This window comes from Synchiropus splendidus, chromosome 9, assembly GCF_027744825.2.
Source record: "Synchiropus splendidus isolate RoL2022-P1 chromosome 9, RoL_Sspl_1.0, whole genome shotgun sequence".
NCBI lineage: Eukaryota > Metazoa > Chordata > Actinopteri > Syngnathiformes > Callionymidae > Synchiropus > Synchiropus splendidus.
The window spans coordinates 8,688,491-8,707,939 of NC_071342.1; the positions used below are offsets into that span (position 1 = coordinate 8,688,491).

The 19,449-nt window shown below is 41.4% G+C and overlaps 1 protein-coding gene across 6 annotated transcripts in view; it reads left to right on the forward strand.

Moving 5' to 3' along the window:
- ccser2a (coiled-coil serine-rich protein 2a) overlaps window positions 1–19,449 on the forward strand; it is a 71,865-nt gene that overhangs the window by 45,057 nt on the left and 7,359 nt on the right. For 4 of the 6 annotated variants that reach the window (XM_053874185.1, XM_053874184.1, XM_053874187.1 and 1 more), the window contains one exon: window positions 2,611–2,757. In XM_053874185.1, coding sequence (XP_053730160.1) covers window positions 2,611–2,757 — 147 coding nt within the window. Of the gene's footprint in view, window positions 1–2,610; window positions 2,758–12,953; window positions 13,039–16,468; window positions 16,509–19,449 lie in introns of all 6 variants that reach the window. The other 2 variants (XM_053874188.1, XM_053874190.1) reach the window with 2 other exon arrangements.

Genomic DNA, 19,449 nt, shown 5'->3' on the forward strand with positions numbered 1-19,449 from the left:
CAAAATAAGCTAACTCAGGTGAATGAATCTTCCAGAAATGGGATTCTCCTGACACTGATTGATACTTGGCAAGCAAGCCAACACTAGTAGCATCCGAACAGAAAGGTCTTTCTCTAGTCAATAATAAGGGCACATCCAGGAGAACATCCAAAACAGCTCCAGGAATTTATTCCACTTCAATGTCTTCTTAAAAGTTTAAACCCCCATAATTCTTGTTTCTCCCCTGGGACTATAATAGAAGTACTTCTCTCATCATCTTTGGTGTTTTAGACCACCTTGTGCGTTTTAGACTTTATGTTGCACTGTTTTCATTCTCTGGTGTTTTTCCTTCTAGAAAGAAATAGACTAACATTAATATGGTGTTTAATCAAATTCTGCTAATGGCAAAACAAAACCAGCATTATTCAGAATATATTACAGCATTCATCATTGGAAAACGGGAGAAGAAATCCTCCTGCATACATTTGTTGTGTCTATGAAAATTATTCAGTAAATGAGTTGTTTACCTTTCATTTAGATGTTCAAACTTGTTTATTTTTGTTGTCAGGTAGACTTGCTTCAGGCTTGAAAGCATTGTGTTATTCGGTGTCCATCCATATTCTTGTGCTTTTTTTTCCAAAACCTATGAAAATATTTCAATGGAATTTTCCCCAAAATGTTGGTTTGTTTCTGGATTATCTTATCTTACTGCTTCAGCGTGTTGAGCAAAGAGTTCCTCAAGGCCTCCGACACCGGCTGTCCGATTGAGCTAATTGATATCAATGGTATTTTGAAAACGATAGTAGTAAATGAAGTGTAGAAAATGAGGCTGGAAATGAGCAGCTTGGTCTCAGCTCTCTGAGTGCTTTAGTAGTTTGCCGTTGGCCGTGATTTCTTTGTTGGAGAGTTCAGCTCATGGGCCTCTGTGTTTCTACCCGACTACATAATTCCAAATGCGAGCAGTCCCGAGCATTCAATATCCTCGCCTCCGTTTGCTTTTTTGCTGGATCCAGCGCCGCTCGAACATTCATTAGTGCCTTGAACAGGCTCCCTTGTTAGCCAAACAACCATATGCCCAGCTGACATTATTCAAATCCCTTCAGTATCTACAAATACCAAAATGTCAAAGAACGGTCTGTTCGCCTGCCTTGCTGACACTTACAATCCCTCCAATTAGAATTACAGCCAACTCCACGGCAGGTTCCCAAAGTGCAGCCACTATATTGCTGAGGGTAAAAAAAAAAAAACATGTTTGTGTTTCAGTGCCCGACATTTTTCAATATAGACGCTGACTGCTGGACCTCAAAAGTGAAAGTATGATGTGTAAAGGGATATGTGTAGTAATATCACACTTGACCCGGCGTTGCATCTGTGCGTAATGTCAAGCAATGTCGCGGATGGAACCTGCTGCACTGACTGCATCATCGTGAAGACTTGGTTAATGACTTTCCATTAGCGATCTTACAGGAGAGCGGAATGGGAGCACATAGCTGATTAAATGGAACCAATGAAAAAGTGCGGCATTCAAGAGAGGATGGAGCGAGAAAACAAGAGTAACGCAGGGGAGAAAGAACAGTCTGTGTTCGAGGCAGAATACTGATGTCTCGCAGTCCTAATTTACAGATGGCTGCGATGCCGATGAGCAACACTCCTCATGATTATGTCCTCTTGTCATCAATGGCTGGCAGAAGCTCTGAATGTCTGCTGCCAAAGTTGCCTGGCGAGGTTTCTCACCAGCAAGAGAAGATTTAAGATTTGATTCTGACTTCTTCGGGCCCATCTATAAATTGCTTTTCGAGTGATTTATTGCGCATCACTAATCTTACAATGATCCATTGCTGTATTGGATAGAGATAATGGCAAGAGTTAAAAAGGTGAATAGGTCACCGGGACTCTGATAAAGTGCTTTGTCAGTTTGTGAATTTTACAGGAAGAAAGGACAGTGGAATCCATCACAGAAGGCATATTCAAAGGAGACCATTCATCATGATATCAACGTTTATATGGCTCATCCTATTTGGGAGAGTCAGTATTTGCTGACCTGAGACTGGAATCGAGAGTTCTTTGATTCATAGGGTTTGCGGTAAAAATCACGTTTGACTGCTTACTGGCATGGTTGCGAGCAGTCAGAGAAATATAAGCGTTGTAATCTCTCAGTTTGGTTTCATCCATTTTCTTGTCACTTTATATTTTGCGTTATATCTGTATCCTGCATCCTTTTATATTAGGACCACTTCCGAAGAATATTTCAACTTGGCCAATTTTATAATACTTTATATCAAACCTTTTGTTTTATGACTGTGAAAATAATGATAAAAAATATCTATATGTAATAATAATTTGATTGTATTTTTGTGCCTTTGTTGTATTACAATGGCTTGTTTAAAACAAAGAAACATTTTAATATATCATTTAACCTACTACAAAGCTTGTCTGTTTTCCTCTTTCATTTAATTGCTACTTTATTTTGACATGAACTCTCCTTGTCATTGTCTTCTGTTAAATCTGACAGGAGCAGCTGGAAAAAACAGTCACCTCAGCTCACTGACCGTGGCATACTCTCTCAAATGAGATTTAAATTAAGTGATTACAGTTTCTTTATCAACATATATGTGTTCGTTTTCTCTGCAGCATTCTCAAGGACAAAGTGTCAGGTGTCAGTGCCACCACCAGAGGGCTCCCTCTACTCTCGGACAGACGGACAAACAAGTGAATAAACGAATGCAGCAGCACTATGACAAAGCCACACAGACATACTGGAGATCACCCAGCCACGCTGTAAGTCGCTGTCGATCTTGACACGCTCATCTTTTGACATTACTTTATTGACAAGAAACATCCCCCACTGAGGTGTAGTTTTAGTTTTTAGAGGGAAAATGTGGTGCTTTTAAAAAGCAAATCATTCTTAATGGCTTTTTCATTGGTGATTGAATTGATGTGAATCTGGCTGCTTTTGAGTATTGCTTCTGCTTCTCTGATGACAGGATGAATGTATTCGGTCGTCAAATCTTTGCTCTCTCAGCGGTACACTTTTTCTGTGCCTGGTTCTTTTCTCTGAGACACTAAGAGGTAGTGGTGTCAGTGAGATCACATGTAACAGTGAGAGATAATTGTACAAGTGGGTTTATGAGTGAGACAAATGGAGTATGCCTGATCCGGACTCAGTGTAAGCAAGAATGGGCAAAAGCAAAAGAATATTTATGATTGTGAGTCTGTGAAAGTGTGATGGAGTGAGTGTGCAGAATAGAGCAAGGCTGTGTGCGTCAATGGAAATAAGCATTGGTGGCTTACTTTGTGCCAAAATCCGCCCTCAAGAGAACACAAGATAGTTTTCAAAAGTGCCTGTATGAGTTTGTATTTAAATTGTTAAGCTTATTTGGTTGTGATCACAGACCACATAGCAGTTTGAGGAGGTCAAGAAGTGTGAAATATAAAAGTTGGTAGTGGTGATATGTGAAAAGCAAGCACTGCCTGGATACACTGTGGAAAAAGAGACCCAGATAATTGAAAGCAAATGAAGTCCATACTACAATCTGAAGCAAGGCTTGTTCCCATTGTTCGTCCAGCGATAATGTCACTCCTCTTCTTCCTCTTTACCAGGATGGTAAAAGTCCAACTGCCTAACTTTACAGCCTATTGCAGGGCTGGCCAACTCACGCCAAAGTGTATGAATTTGAAAAATAAATCCACGAGAGAGATTCAACGGAAGCAAAGTGACACACAGGGATGTACTTTAACCGCTATACTGCCACTATGTCACATGACCAGCTGTTCAGATGAGCCGTCCAGCCTCTTTGCAGCAACACAGTAAAAGAATGTGGCTCATAGCCTCTGACTGCTTGGCCACCTCTGGCCTATTACTCATTTGCTTTCACTCATCAGCGTTACATCACTTATATATACTGTATAAAACAGACATAACATGCAACAAAATACCTTCACCTTAAAGTGTCAGTATAATACAACGATGACCAACATTTTATTTTCATCCACCAAGTCCCTTATCAGTTGTGATGGGTAGATCATGAAACAGGTTGCAGGGTTGATGAAACAGTGTCATGATTATCAGAGGCCACTAGATGGCGCTCTTGGTTTAGAAACAATTTGAGGTGTGACCTTATTTAAAGTTATTGGAGGATGCTTGTTTGTTGGTTTATTTCCACCTTTATTCTGTATTATGCGTTCAAACTATCCTGGGTTTGAGTTTGCATTTTCTGGTGGTAGCTAGGTTGAGCACATGGTGAGCAGTGGACTTTGTTTTCTTGCTTGAGTATGGAGTTGTGGTCCTTGGTGGTGTTTGGGATTTACTTGTCGAGAGGAGCAGTCCAGATCCCAACGTTTAAAGAGAAAAGCAGGCAGGCCAGGAGGGGAGGCTACAGTGTGCAGAGGTGTTCAGAGTAATCTCAGTTGAAATGAGTGCAGTCCTTTTCAGTTAAGATGAGTTAGCTGTTCAGTTTGTTTGCAAACTTCAGTTTTTTTGGGAAATATACATATTTTTTACTTTTTTTTTTGGCTGGGATTATCACATGAGGTTTCATTGAATTAGTTGTTCAAGTCCAAATATATACTTAAATAATACTTGATCAGAAATGCCCGAGTCATCCACATGACCTTCACTGTCCATCAATTAGTTGTTGAACATCTCGACAAATTGAGCACCACTCGTGACAGTAATTCTCCCAAACATGATGCAAGGTCACCTACATTAGTTAATTAAACAATCAGATCATAAATTACTTTTGCTACTCATAAAAAAAATCTATGACATATGAAAAGAAACAGTCACAATTGATGGTAGAATAACATGATGTGGTGTTTGTTGTGTCACATCAACTGTCCCTGTTCTGTCCAAGCGTTGATATGAGCTTTCAAAATGTACAAGAAATGTATACGTGTCCAGCAGGGGGTGGCCATCAAGACCGGACTACTGTTGTGAATAAATGAACCATTCCGTTCCTGAATGAGTGCATGTTTGTTTGTTGTCCGGCTGAGTGATTTCTCACCACTGAAGAGATCTGACTTATTCCGGGCAGGAGTGAATTGAGATTGCTTTGAATGTCATTGTGTTCAACACTTGAAATGTCAATAAGCACAGTGATGTTGGAGTGTTTACTCGAATGTGTGGAGAAGCGCTTGAGAGAGTGAAGATAGAGTATTTTTGGAATTGACGAGACATTTCATCGTCTCGGCTATCATGGCTTGAAGCGCCTGCTGTGTGTCTACCAGCTATTGATAAACAGCACTGACAGCACCGACAAGGTGCCTATTAAAAGTCGTCCATAAAATGTTTTCCCTTAAAAAGCCGAAATAATGCTGTCTTTGAATTCAATGTTTTTCTTGCGGCATTGCCGTGGTGACCATCTGGGAGGTTAATTAAAGAGCAGAGCAAAAAAACCAACAAACAAACAGAAAAACTTTTGCAGCAGCCCACATAGGCTTCAGATCGAAAATATAATGGACAAAACAAGCTCAAGCTCACAGTCCTCAGTCACTCGCTACTTTCCACGGGAGCATGTGGTTTAGACTGTTGCCACGGCAACATCAAAGCAAGGCTGGACTCTCAATGAGGTCTTCATAATGGAAACATTGGCCACGTGGAGCACCCTCAGCTTATTATGATGAATGCTAAATAAAACCTAAGCGTAATGCGGCCATGTTCATTTGTAAGCACCGCCCGAATTCATTGCCTTTTACCTAGGCGAACATTTCATTCATGTTATCTGTGGAGCCCAGTGTGAAATTTGAAATCATTTGCCATTGTCGTGCAGCTGGTTTTGTGTTGCATTGATTTTTGAGGCTGAATAGTTTTAGAAATGGAAGATTAAGTCAACCAGGCAATCGATTCAAGCAGAATAAGGCAAATGGGTTCATAATAAACATTGGTTTGTTTTTTTTTCCAACAACTTTATTTTTTTGCCCTTCAAAATCATGAACTCCAGGGTGCACACATGCTGAAGTATAAAGTTTTATTCTTTTGTTTTGAAGTTTTTTTTTTTGTTTTAAGTTCCTACTGACAATAACAATTCATTTATACACTCTCTTAGGCTGGGAATATGCTGTGCCATTTTTGTGAAAAAATAGACTGTTGGCTCAATTGTACGTCTTGCACTGTGTAGTATATGCACAGTGTAACAAGAAGCAGTTAACACCTCACGACCACCTCCCAAGCGAGTGGTTAAAAATCAATCGCCCCCCGTGAGGCTATTTCATTGCTGAAGCAGTGTCATGAGCCAATTTACCTCAACCTTTCACCTAGACCTCGATACAGACGTAATTTTGCAGTCGCTGCTAACCTCCAGCTCTCGTTGGAGAACTGAGAGACTTTGCTCCAGGGTTTCTGCGACATGCATACCATAGTGGTGCACTGCCACGACAACAATGAGAGCCAAGTAGTCGCCATATTTGTCATTTACTTATGATAATATTAAGGTCTCATCCATTTCAACATATAGAGAAAAATCTTCTGCTATATGTGCCTTTTATAACGATGCCTTTTGCCTTGTATTCCTTTTATTTGCTGTTTCTGGCAGAGCAACGACCAAGTGGTCTCACCCTCTCACTTATGTAAATAACAGTATTTTATTGAGGAACTGATGCAGTACTCCAATATCATTGTAAAAGCTCCACAAAATGAGCCGAATGGGGCCCTTTTAATGTGAACTTGAATCATGCTCCACAATGATCACATTCGTATGCAAGGTCTAAATTGTCGAGTGCAAATTTACGCACAGTGGGAGATGTTTTTTTTTTCTTTCAGCAAGTAAAGTAGAGAAAAATAGGAAGCATGAGTCTGACTTAATCCTGCTCATCTACAACTTCTCTTTCCTTTCCACATGAATCTTATCTTAAAACTGATCATGCATTCGTTATCATGGAGGAATAATGGCTGCACTGGGTGAATCCCAAAGCAGGACTTACAGTCGTAGTCTTCAATCACTTAAGATCTGCATGAATGACGTGGGACTCAGGACATACAGCGTTTTTGACTTGCTCTCTTCTGAAAAGTGACCTTTCTGGCCTTTCATATTGTATTCTGCAGCCATAGGGTCAGCCAATTGTGAAGTCTTTGTCAAAGGTTGGCGCTGGTATCATGATTTCTATCCTTCACTTGTTAACATCTAGTTGCTCTCCTAGCCTGGAGGGCAAAGTGGGAGAGATGTAGCTCTGGTGTTGATAAAGCTAAAACCTGACTGGTAACGCTGCGTCAAACTTGATAACAAGAATTACGGCCTTTGGCCTGACTTAGCTTTATGTGCTCTTTTTTTCTTCTGGAGGCCTTCTACTGTCTGGAAACAAGCCTTCCGTCACACAGTTTTCTTGGAAGAATTCCCTCCAAAATGGCTGTGAGTATGAGCGTTTCACTTAAATCTGTTTACGATTGGGATTTTCCACCCAAAGGCATTGGCGAGGAAAAACCCAACTCTGTAGACTTAAGGCTTTTGCTTCGATTAGCATACAAGAGACAAATACAAGTTTTGCTGAAAGTAACACAAGTTCAGTGACTTTCACTGAATGTCACTAAGAGATGTTATTTATTTGTTTATTTATTTTTTGGCGGATCAATCTCAGCTGTAGGAAAACAAAACTGGGGTTGTTTGTATCCAGATGCTGGAAAAAAAAGTTTGTAGGGAGGGTTGCTGCGTGTGTATCCTGCTCTCACGCGGGCTGCACTCTCTTCCTTGTACTGAACAATGAGTTCAGCAGACAAAGGCTGCGGAGCTGACCCTGCTAATAATCCTGATGAACAAAATACACAGGCGCGCAGCAGCAGTGAGACAATAGCAACACAAAAGGCGATCTTTCATCAGGAGCCGGCGAGATAATTACAGCAACACTTCAACTCTCGCTCTGCCTGTTAAACACCCTCTTATTTGCCTTTTTCACGCACTCCATCTTTTTTGTCTCACCCGCCATTATTATTATTATTTTTTTTATCTCTCTGCCGCCACTGTAATCTCCACCATTCCTTTTGACATCCCAGCTCCTGCTTGCTATCTCAGCTTTAATGAGATCAATTCACTGTCATGAGCAGAGAGAGAGCGACCCTCTGAGAACCAGTAGACAAGAGGAGTGAGGAAAGTTGGATTTCAGTCTGAGGTACAAGTGTTTTTTCCTCAGCAGCCCTGACATGACGTCTTCTGTCAGGTCTCCTGCAACACTTGCACACAGCACAGGCTTTTTGGACAGGTGGGGATCTAATTGCCAAAAGTTCGTGGGGTAACATTGCAGCTTGATGTATGGTATTACACGCGGCTCTCCAAAATGAGCTTTGGCTCTGGGATTAAAAGGCTTAGACAGAGAAAGGCGGTCATGACATGGCATTAAGCCTCCTCTGAAGCTTCTGTCCCCATCACTTTCCTTCTGAGACACGAAGGTCCCCCCGCAGCAGGGCTGCACCACGTCACTGGGAAATAACACTTGCGGTATGCCAACAGATAAAACATGTCGGCTGCTTTAAAGCAGTTGACCCTTCTTTCTAAACACACCAGAAGGGAGCAGGTGACATGAAGAATAGCATGATTGATTTTAACCCTCTTTTCTAAAGGTTCTGGCTGACGTTATTGTTTGCCATCACGAAAAGCCAGCGTTTTTGTCGATCACTAAATGCCCTCTGTAGCCCCTTTCACACCATATGGAAATAAGTTGGAGAATTATGTCTGAAAGGGCTTTCAAACAAGCCTTATGGACATATAGGCACGGTGTGCAAGCTCTTCCCGCTTTCCTCAGTTAATTTCCCGGAGGTACACAATCTTCTTAAACAGCTCAAGTTTGTTTTATCAATCTTAACTGAGATTTAAGTTTGTGTGTATGTGACTTGATGCGGATGTCGAATGTTGATCTGTCCAAGATACCTAAACTTTCAATGTGTTGTGAGTTACTTGAAACCCTAAACACGCATGCTTAGGAGTACTGCACAACAATCGCTTAAAATATTGTTATCCTCGTGTGGGATAGTGACATCACAGGTGAGCAGTGAGATATCTTCCTTCTTTTGTCCTGACTTTTCAACTGTTATTTTGCTCCGTTTTAAGCATCACTGAGAATTCTCTTTTCCCCACGGAGGTTTGTCATTGCAAGCCGCCGAGCCATCAGCTCTCAGGCAGCCCCTCCCCCCTCTGTTCATGCCGCGGGTGAGGAAGAGCAGGAGAATGATTGTGCGAGGGATGAGTTAGATGTCCCCTAAAGAAAATCAACGTCAGAAATGTGGAACTATTTTGCATCACCTATTCTTACAGGTGATCCGTATTGTGCCAACTGTGCCTCGCTGTTATTGCCACAGCATGACAAATGTTTTTGGTCGACTCGCCGTCACAGACGATGCAAATACACATAATAATTCAGATTGCCTTTGCTGCAGTCACAAAACGACCAAATAGCCTAGAAATATCACAAATTGACCTTCAACAATGTGCTTCCAGGCGGCAGTTGTTTGGGTCAGAGTGTGTCAGAAATCGTCTGCAGTTTAATCAGTTATACTTCTCATAGTATCCTCCAGTTGTTCTGTTGCATGAACACAAGTACTTTGCTGTTCAAAACTTCACCTACTATTAGTACTACTACTACTACTACTACTAATAATGTTTAGTGGGAGCCTAAAGTTGCATAATGGGAACTCAATCTGCTTGATCTCTGCCTCAATTTTTATTTTTTCTTATGTGTTTCATCATTTTTATCTACTTATCCATTTGTTTCTTGTTTGAATCATGCTTACCTTTGAAGGTTTACTGCATGTGCTTTACTGTTATTGACTCTTTTCCTGCATGAGCAGTCCTCTCCACGCCAGTTTGACCAGCACTACAGCGCTGGGCTGCGAAAAATACAATTCAAAGTGTTTTCTGAACAAATATGTCCCACAACCATCTGTCTCTGTATTTGCTGGAATGGGGGTGGATAGAATGTTTGTCGATTTAAATAGGAGCCACGTTTGAATCTTGATCTGTATGCTGATAAATAACAAATAATTGTGAAGTTATTCATGGGATTTATGTTATTATGGCCAGGATGGGGAATTCTTGAGAGTGTTCATCCCAGCACCAAAGAGGAACTGAAAAAAAAAGCAAAAAAAAAACGGGCTGGCGTGGATGTTTGGGAGGAAAATGAAGCTACCAGTCACTGTCAGAATCACGAGGTGCGTCAGCACGCCCTCCTCCGCTCCTCACCTCGGGTTTTTCTCTCTCCTTCAAGACCTCCTGCTGCAGAAGCTGTCGGTGATGAAAGACAGTCTTGGTCTGTAGTGGAAACTCTTCCCCCTCCTCAGCAGCAGTCCCACTAGCAGGGATATGAATTGGCCAGGGATGGCCCTGCTGGGAGGAGGCTGGCTTCACCTCCTCGCCTATCTTTCTGTCTGTGTTCCTCCTTCCCTTTGATAGATTTTGTGCTCCTTGTCTCTATTATAGTTCCATTTGAGAGGCAGCGAGACTACCACTGAGGAATGGAGACGCATTTGTTAAGGTTTAAGTATGTCTGTGGTCCGTGACGGCCGTGCTGCTTCTTCACTTTGCCTCTCCCAATGGGAACCTAAGATCTATGAATTGCTAAAGCTGGGGACGGCTTTGGGGTCAGGACAATAGTGTGTGTGCTGTATGTAATGCCTAAACAGACCAGCGTGCTTCTTGTATCCATTCAGCCTGTTGTTTACATTAATAAGTATTTGTTATATTCGTGACTTTTTAACCATATTATTGTTATTTATTTATTTTTCATAATATTGTCTCCACATTTATCAATGTCATGTACCTTGGGGAAGGAGTTTATTAGGTAATATAGATGTCGTAACTTGCAAACACAAAAGCGATGAGCATGAAGAGAAAGGGAAATAAAAAAGGTGACCTAACTATTGGCACATCTATATTTGCCTTTTTTTTTTGTTAAGGCTTTGTGCATGTGCGATATTGTCAGTTGTTAACGCGATGGCTTTGGGCTCTGTGTGAAAAATGCTCTCTCCTTTTCTCAGCTTATAAAAAGCTGTCATGTCAGCCGTCGAAGTGACAGATGGAGAAGTTGTATCATGCGATCGTTTTTCTCGTGAAAATAATTTTGGTGACAAGAGTTGTGTTTCCACAGCGATGATCGCCACACACCTGGGTTGTGGGACCACAATGGCTGTATGATGTGAGGAAAACATTGAAAATATCAATGTATTTTGAATGAGTTGAGGCACTTTGTTTTGTGCTCACGGAGGGCAGAAAGGTGAGTGCTGCAGCCTCACTGCAGAAACACACAAATGATGGCTCTAAATTACCTGTGGGCTGAGGTCAAATTGGGTCGGGACTCAGCTGGGTTCTGCCCTGTCATATACCTGGGTCCGCTCGTCCACATAGGTGGCTACACAAACACACACAATTATTGCCGGTGGCCCCAATTATTCCAGCCCCCCCAAGACAAGTAATGCATTTTTAATTGTAATTCCCACTCTTCATTCATGCTGTTGAAACATCCAACTTTCTTCATCTAGCATGATCGCTTCCACTGCACCCCCTTCCCTTCTCATGCAGTGGACTGTTCAGTATTCCTGATGCACACTTGATGGTAACAAACCAAACCTGCTGGTGCAGCTGAGACGAAAGAGAAGTGAGTAGTGAACTCGAAACTGGAGATGGAGATACGGCTTTTAATAGAGTAGTACTTGGATTTAGGTGCCCTGTGGTAGCCACCCTCACACTGGGAGCACTGTAATTCAACAGGCCCCACAACTTGAGAAGGTGTGATTCACGGGTGTTGTGAAACACTCTTGACACCTGTTCCAATTGGCCAGTGTCAGAAATAGAACCGCTGCCTATTGGACCTTGTCTGCAGGAGAAGAACTGCTGCTGGTCCCATATTTGACATGTAAAAGATTGAACCATTACTAGTTGTGATTTGTCCAGTCTTTGTCAGGAGTCCTGAAAGCACCGCAATGCTGCCATCCTTGTTGTCAGGCAGAGGCAGAGGAGGACGCATTACATGAAAATGAAAACTCTCTCACAGCTCCAGTCACTGAAATAAGTTGTTAACAATAAACAGAGCAGTTCTTGTTTATCTAGTAAGCAAAGTATGACCAGTCAGTGTCAGACTGTGATTTGGGGATTTGCAGTTTGTAAACTTATAAATTTAATGCCTTCAATTCAGCAAGTTACTTCATATAATAAAATCTCAGTGTTGCATTTCAAATGTTTAGTGATTTATTTGTAAATTAAATGGCTTATCATGCTCAATTTGACTTTATTTCAAGTCAAATTACTGAGTGATTAATATCAAACTACATATTGAAACATTAAACGTTTGTGAAACATCATACTATTTTGTCATTCTCTGACTCGGTAGGTGAAGTTGTCCAAGTGTCCTCTCCAGAAAGTTCTGTTTATTTCTCTTTATTTTCTATTCTGGACTCCTCTCTGCACTTGCACTTTCCTTCATTAATAAAGTAAAAATAAAAAAAATACCAATTTGACCCCAGGCTGTAGGTGCCACTAGTTGTGCTCTCCCAAAGTGGCTGGGATCAGCTGTAGACCCCTTAAAATGAATGTGTGATGCACTTTCTACTGACGACCTTCGTATTTCTGCACATTAGAGCAGTGAAATTCAATATTCTACACATTTACAATAGGAATAAACCGAGGTGGTGGCATGTCCTCTTGATTTCAGTGACGCGTTTTGTGTCCAGATGCAGTCATGGGGGAGCGTTCGCGGTCCGGTGACTAAAGTGTTGTGTCACTGCCACATGATGTGGTTCTGCTGTCCTCACCGGCTGTCGACCTTCAGAGCTCATCTGATGGCAAAAAGATGCCTCTTGTTATGTGTTACACTGAACAAATATTGAGTTCAGTATAGTAGAATAGGAGGAGGAATCGTTTCCGGACATGTGCATGTGGTCTTCGTACTAACATCAACAACAGCAGGAGTGTGTTTTGTGTGATGGCAGGCTTCTTCTTTGTGTGTCTGTGTGTGTTCTGGTACGTCATGCCTTTTTGCCCTTTGTGTTTCTCTCCGCATAGGGTGTGCTGCCCACCCCAATGCTGTCCCCGTGGCAGGCACAGCACCAGGGCTTGAACCGTACCAGCATGCCTCAGCGCAGACAGAGTGAGTCACTAACACCCTTTCCCACATTCTCCTCACAAAAATAACACGCTGAGAAACTTTCACTCTGTCTCAAATGAAAAGATTTTCTTTTGCATCAGACACAGTTCCGAGTGGAGTTTGGCATCCTGCCTCTGTGATGTCTTGTTTTACGATTAGCTGTGTGTCCAACAGTTGCTGCGTACCACTGTGCAGCCATTATTGCAGGCTTCGCAAGTGCTTCTGCTTGTCACCAACAATTCTGTTTTACTTCCATGGCATTTGCCGGCTTGGATCAATGAAATGAAAACTGTTTACATTAAGCATAATGTTTTGTATTCTCACGAATACATTTGTGATCATCCTGATTTAGGGAGCATGCATTAACCATTAATAAACTAATTTCAAACTTATTTACTGTTAATAATCAGTAATTTCGTTAAAGACTTGGTGTCTTTGCCACAGTCATGATGAACTTGATGCTTTGTCATGATTATTAAATGGTTAATATGCTGCTAATACACATGCAGATGAGACATTATTTAGTGTATATAAAAAAAAGTCACACCTTGGATGAGGGAACATTTATTCCCGTAAATACACTACTTATAATCTACTATACAACAATAATAACTACAACTACTATACAACTACTTATCATATGTGTATAAGCTGTTTATTAGCCAGTATTTATTAGTGTTGTAAGACGGACTACATTTTATCCTAGTTTATTTTAAGAATCACTTATTCACAAGGTCCAATTTCTGAAGTGGAAAGTACAGTACAATAATCAAAATAAATAAAACAAATTATTTGCAGTGTTGCACATAATGATGCAAGAATAAAGCAAAAAAACAAACAAACGGTAGTTCTAGAATATGAAGTGAAATAATGTTCAGAAATGTACTATTATTTACAAAAACTCTGATGAAAGTAAGCATGAATATACTGTCTCCGTTGGTGAAGAGGTGTTTGAAATACTTGTTTGTGGCTACTCAGTGAGACCTGTTTTACAAATAAATAAACAAACAAGATTTGACACATTGTGACTGGAAACAATACAGTCAATAATGGAGCCAATGGTTAAGTTCATTTCGTTTAAAATTGTGAAAAACCTTTTATGAAAAGTCTTTTTCTGTGTATAGTGTACTTTGGTTGTCAAGCCCAAGTTTGTGTGTAAAAAGTCTCCTAGATTAAGAGAGAGAGCAACAGCTCACTCTGACAGACCTCTCACTGCGTGTAGGCAGATGTTTACTCCTTAAATTAGGCCTCTGTTCGTCTCCTTCCTGGAAGAAGAATCCATCATTGGGGATCATTGAGGTGCGTGTGTGTGGATCGGGGCGAAAGAAAAAAAAAAAAAATCAATGTATTTTTCTCAGCCTGCACGTGTGGAGTTGGATTTAGTTAGCTTGCGTTGTTAATATTTTATTCCCATTCTTTTCCTCGACTTCAAATTGAAAGCACAGAATGGAAGTCCACGTTCGATATTCATGGCAGCAGCCACAATCCCCTCAATGAATCCCAATAGCCAAGCACATGTATCAGAGGAAGGTAAGAAGATTGATCATCAGTAAACAGACTTCGGAAAAGGCACAGATCAAAGCCAGAGTTTGGGGGGAAAGTACGAAACAAAGGGAAGAGGAGCCCACACGGCTGCTGTTTGATCCTTCCTGCTGGGTTTCTTCTCCACTGGAGAGCGAAGGTGAGGTAAACATGGCGAAGGTTCATTTCTTGGTATTTTTATTTGCCGGCAACATCAGGAACAGCGATGGCTGCGTGTATGGACGTAACGTGTCAGTGAAGCGCCACATTTAGCAGCCTGCCGTCTCCGCAACAGATGACTTCCCAGGCAGATAATTAAGCGTCATGTGGTAATGAAAGGACCGTGGGAGGGGAAGAGGAGCAGGGGAGCTGTAATGACACTTATATGGGATACGCCGAGTGAGAATGACAAATATTGGAGGTGATAAACTTTATTTTAGCTTGATTAACCAGTAATGATCCAACAGCCCACAGAGGACGGAGAATCATCTCCCACCGTTGAACCTGATGGATCTGTCCTCTTCTAACACCATACACTGAATAATCTGGTCCACAATTGAAGTGAGTTTTTGACAGCATTCGGTTGTATCCAATATTGGAGAGACAGTTTTCCTCTGCCTTGGGCATCCTCTTTTTGCGTGCACGTTTAGAAGCTTGTGGTAGAAGTAACGGCACGTACGTGGAAACAGATGTGAGGACAGACAAGGACCGACCTCTGAAGAAGAGCACATTGTACTAGCTTATGACAGAGGTAGAGCTGTCATTGTGAGTCCCACATGAACTACAAATCGACTAAAACAGAAAACCTCAGCGTAGTGGTTAAAATCTATGTATATAAGTACAAAATATATACAAAAATATATACAATGAAGTCAGACATCCTGTCAGCCAAGAATTTTTATCAAACTATGTAGTTCTGGAAGTGATGACTCGCATTTGTCCAAGGATGGAACTGACCCACGTTTGAAAACTGCGGGTTGTGGAGGGTAGGCTTTGCACGTGCTCACTGGCACGATTCGAACTTCCATCCGGCGGGTCGCCACTTTTCCGGTTTTCGCTTCGTGCAACATTGCGCTGAATTTGGATTCTGTTTTACACTTATTTAGCAAATTCATTCAACGCAACCAACTTCATAGACTATTTATGATTATGTTTTACTGCATATTTTACAAGGCTCCAAAATGTGACTATTATTGAGATATTATGGAAATTGGTTTTAATAAAAAATAAATACATACATAAATAAAAACTAAAAAAATGTTTTTAAATAAATCATTAAAAACAAACTTGTCAACAGGCAAGCTCCCTCCAAGAAGACTAAGTTGTCACAATAAACAATTTTTAATTTTAAACAATAAGAAAAAGCAGGTTTTGGGCACCATATTCTGTTGTCACCAATTATCCTGAATACAAAAATAAACTAGAAAACGGGGAGAAACAGGAATTAAAATTAGAGCATCTTCACAGCAGTATCTGGGCTGAAAACTAAAGTGAATTTTTTTTTTTTACAAAATTCTGTGGCAAGAATGTGATATTGTATTACACTCCAAACTTTACCTGCGACAGTAAACATCACCTCAATTGCTTTATTCACCAACAGAAAAGTAGACCTGCGTGCATACCTACAAATGGCAGCAGAAAGCTTCCATCTTGGGCGTCAGTTCTTAGCAACGCTGTATCACAGTGGATGGGAAACTGGAAACATTATCACGAAATGACATTTTACACTGACTTTGCTTGGGTTGTTTATGGAATGCGCATCCTGCCAGCTCTGCTCGGGTAATAATCCTGAATTGAACAATTTGTGAACCCCACAAGGGTCTTCTGCACCTCATCTTTCTTCTAAATCTCACTCAGTAATCTGTCTGTGTCTGTCCCTCTCTGCCTCCTCACACATTGTGCTTTTGCAAAGGAGTGGAGCGCCTTGTGCAGTACTTCACTGACAGAGCGTGGTATAGTAAAACATTTTCTTAACCGACATGCTGCCCTCGTCGACACCCCTCCGGGCTTCTGTGTGCCGTGGCATGACTGAAGCATGTCTTGATATTTACGTCTGCATGCTGTGAGAAATCTTTTGGTATCGATGGATACGCAACTTCCTTCTCACTTTATTTTTAAATGTATTTGATCTCACAAAATCAAATCTGAACTGACCATTATGCATGACTCACGCTTGTGTGTTTTTTATTATGTGTTTTTTTTCTTTTTACTCTTCCAGAAGTTGTGTTTTTTGGTTAATATCCTGCTGAGGTATACGGAAGGGTGTTTTTGAATACATCATCAAGGAGAAGCTGCTTGACATGAATAAATATCGCTGTGCTCAAGGGCACTCTCTGGCACTCTAACTTCACTATATCAGAAACAAGTTTCGCTCAGAAATTTCTGAATATATTACTGCGGGAGGCAATTTAAATGCTACACTATATTTGCTGCAGCACGAGCAGATGCAAGCGTTTTTTTGCGCCACTGTAGGTAATAACTCTCAATTAACACTCAATATCTGTATATTATAATCCATCTGCAGCAACCTTTGAACATCCATCCCCATGAAAATCTCATGACTTGTCAGCTACATGTTCATTCAGAGTCACTCTAGTGTCACTTTTCTTTCTCCTATAGTCGCTATTCAAACATCAACATTTGCTTCAAAGTGATCGAGCGATTTCAGTTTTGCTCGGCTGTTTCTTCTCTTCATGTTTTGTTTGGCTTCAGCAAACAATCAATGGATATCATTTATAATGCGAGGTTATTTACTGTCAGCGGCCCTTGCGCATCTGAAAGCCTTAACCTTTAAACAGAGTGCATTTGAGTGCTTTTATTAACTAATATAATCTCTGGTCTGGCATTCAAATGCAAAGCACAAACTGCTCAAAGACAAGACCCCGGTTCACTCCAAACACCGTGTTGCCTCTGGCTGGATTGGAACCTGCGACCTTCTTGCTGAGAGGCCGCTCATGGTTGTTTTTTTGGTATCTTTTTGATCATACCCAGAGAAAATGTTCGTTTTAAACTACCTTTTTAAAAAATAGATTTATAAGAATATCAACACTTGGATTGAACCAGCAGATGGCGCTGTGGCTTTACAGATCTTCAGCTGCGCGTGGCACGAGCCAGCCAAATGAACACAGCCGCTCATTCACTCTCCTCTTGTGAGATGTTTTTTTCTTTTATCCCAGGTGCATTAGTATACCACAGGCTATGCTGAAGATTCATAAAATTATATTGTCGGTGTTAAAAAGCCACAGTGTTTATGTGTATCCAGCAACCGAGATAATTTGAGGTCAAGAGTTTGCATAAAAATAAGATCTTAAAGTGACGGACATATGTGGTGAGTCTTTTTCTCAGGTTTCTGGAGTCCAAAGCTTGTGAGGAGATAAACATGTTTAACACCATAGATTGTACATGTAGCCAAAAATGAATTATTCAGAGAAATCGCAAAACATGTTGTCTTGTCAGAGATAGTGGGCGTCTGTTGAGTGGAGATGAATCTGCTGTCCTTGATGTAGTCGTGCTGCGAGGGAAGCGCCATCACATGGTACTGAACTTCCCCGCTTAGAATTACCAGAATCAAAGTTCTGGGAAATTGTTTAATGGAACCGATGTTGTTAGAATTCTGAGAAGATCGTGAGGACAGGGCCTTTGTCTGGCGTCTATGTTACACAGAGAGGCAGAAAATTCTGGCCTCAGAGGTCAAGAAGGAAGTGGTTGTTTAAAAATTCCAAGGTCACGCTGAGTGTAGACTAGATGGGCAGTTTACTGTGATAGAGCAACGTAAACATTATGGGGTTGGACTTGCCCAACAAGCGTTTCGCGGATCACTCAAATACGAAGTTGCAAGCCTACGTTCTGCATTGAATCATTTATCACAATGTGACGTCTTGAAGAGACTTAGACCATTAGAGTTAGCTGTTCTGCAAATTACATTAGGCATCTTTAGTGGATCTATAGTGGGTCCTGCGTGGTGTTTTTACTCTTTTTTTGTCTCAGTCGTGAATGAACAAGACGCTTCTTTTGATGGGGTTTTAATATTTATGCGAAGAAAGCGTTGTCTTGTTTTTTATGACCCGGATGGCCGTCTGGCTGAATATTGTCCTTGAGCAGGAACGGCATTAATAACTTCACGTCAAGTTCTTAGATTGCGTCTTATGTGGGTAGTAACAGAACTAAGTAGGGAAAGTTTGTATGCGAGTCCAAGGTTAGAGAATTGAGATCAGTGACATCATCAACAGTCCTGTGACGGTACTCAGTCCCAGTGCTTGTGACGTGGCTTCAGAGCACCGGTGTTGATGCTTCGGTTCTGATCGCCAGTGAGTACCGGTTCGGTGGGTGGAAATCTCAAGTAGCTCACGGCTCAGTACGTCCCGACAAGCGAACGTTAAGAAACTGCAGTGGGGCTCCCACTATATGGCCGAGCATTTTCAGTGAGTTCACCGCTGTGAAGTTTCTCTGTGGCTTCTCTCTTAAGTGCAGAGATTCTGTCTGCAGCTTTGCTTCTTTGATTCCAGACAGAGTCAGGTCCCTACGAGGATCAAGGCTGTGGTTCTCAACCTCATCTCTTCCGCAGCTGCTCACTTGATGGAGGCCCACAAGGATGGAGAGATGGGTCCAAAGATCCATTTGATCAATAGATGGATGTAATTGCTCTGACAGTTATCTAATAGATACCGTCCAAGACAGCAGGTGTGAACGCCTAGGCCTGATTTGAAACATTGTTTTTTTAATGATGGATAATGAAAACACAGAGTCGTACACCCATCAGCCATTAAGAGATGACAACCTACTCATATCGTGGCGAGTTAGTCTGCCGTGCGAGTCCGAAGAAGGATAAATAGTGATCCTGCTCTCAGGTAGTGCCAGAGCATATTGATGAGCGAAGGGTGCCCATCTGCTCTG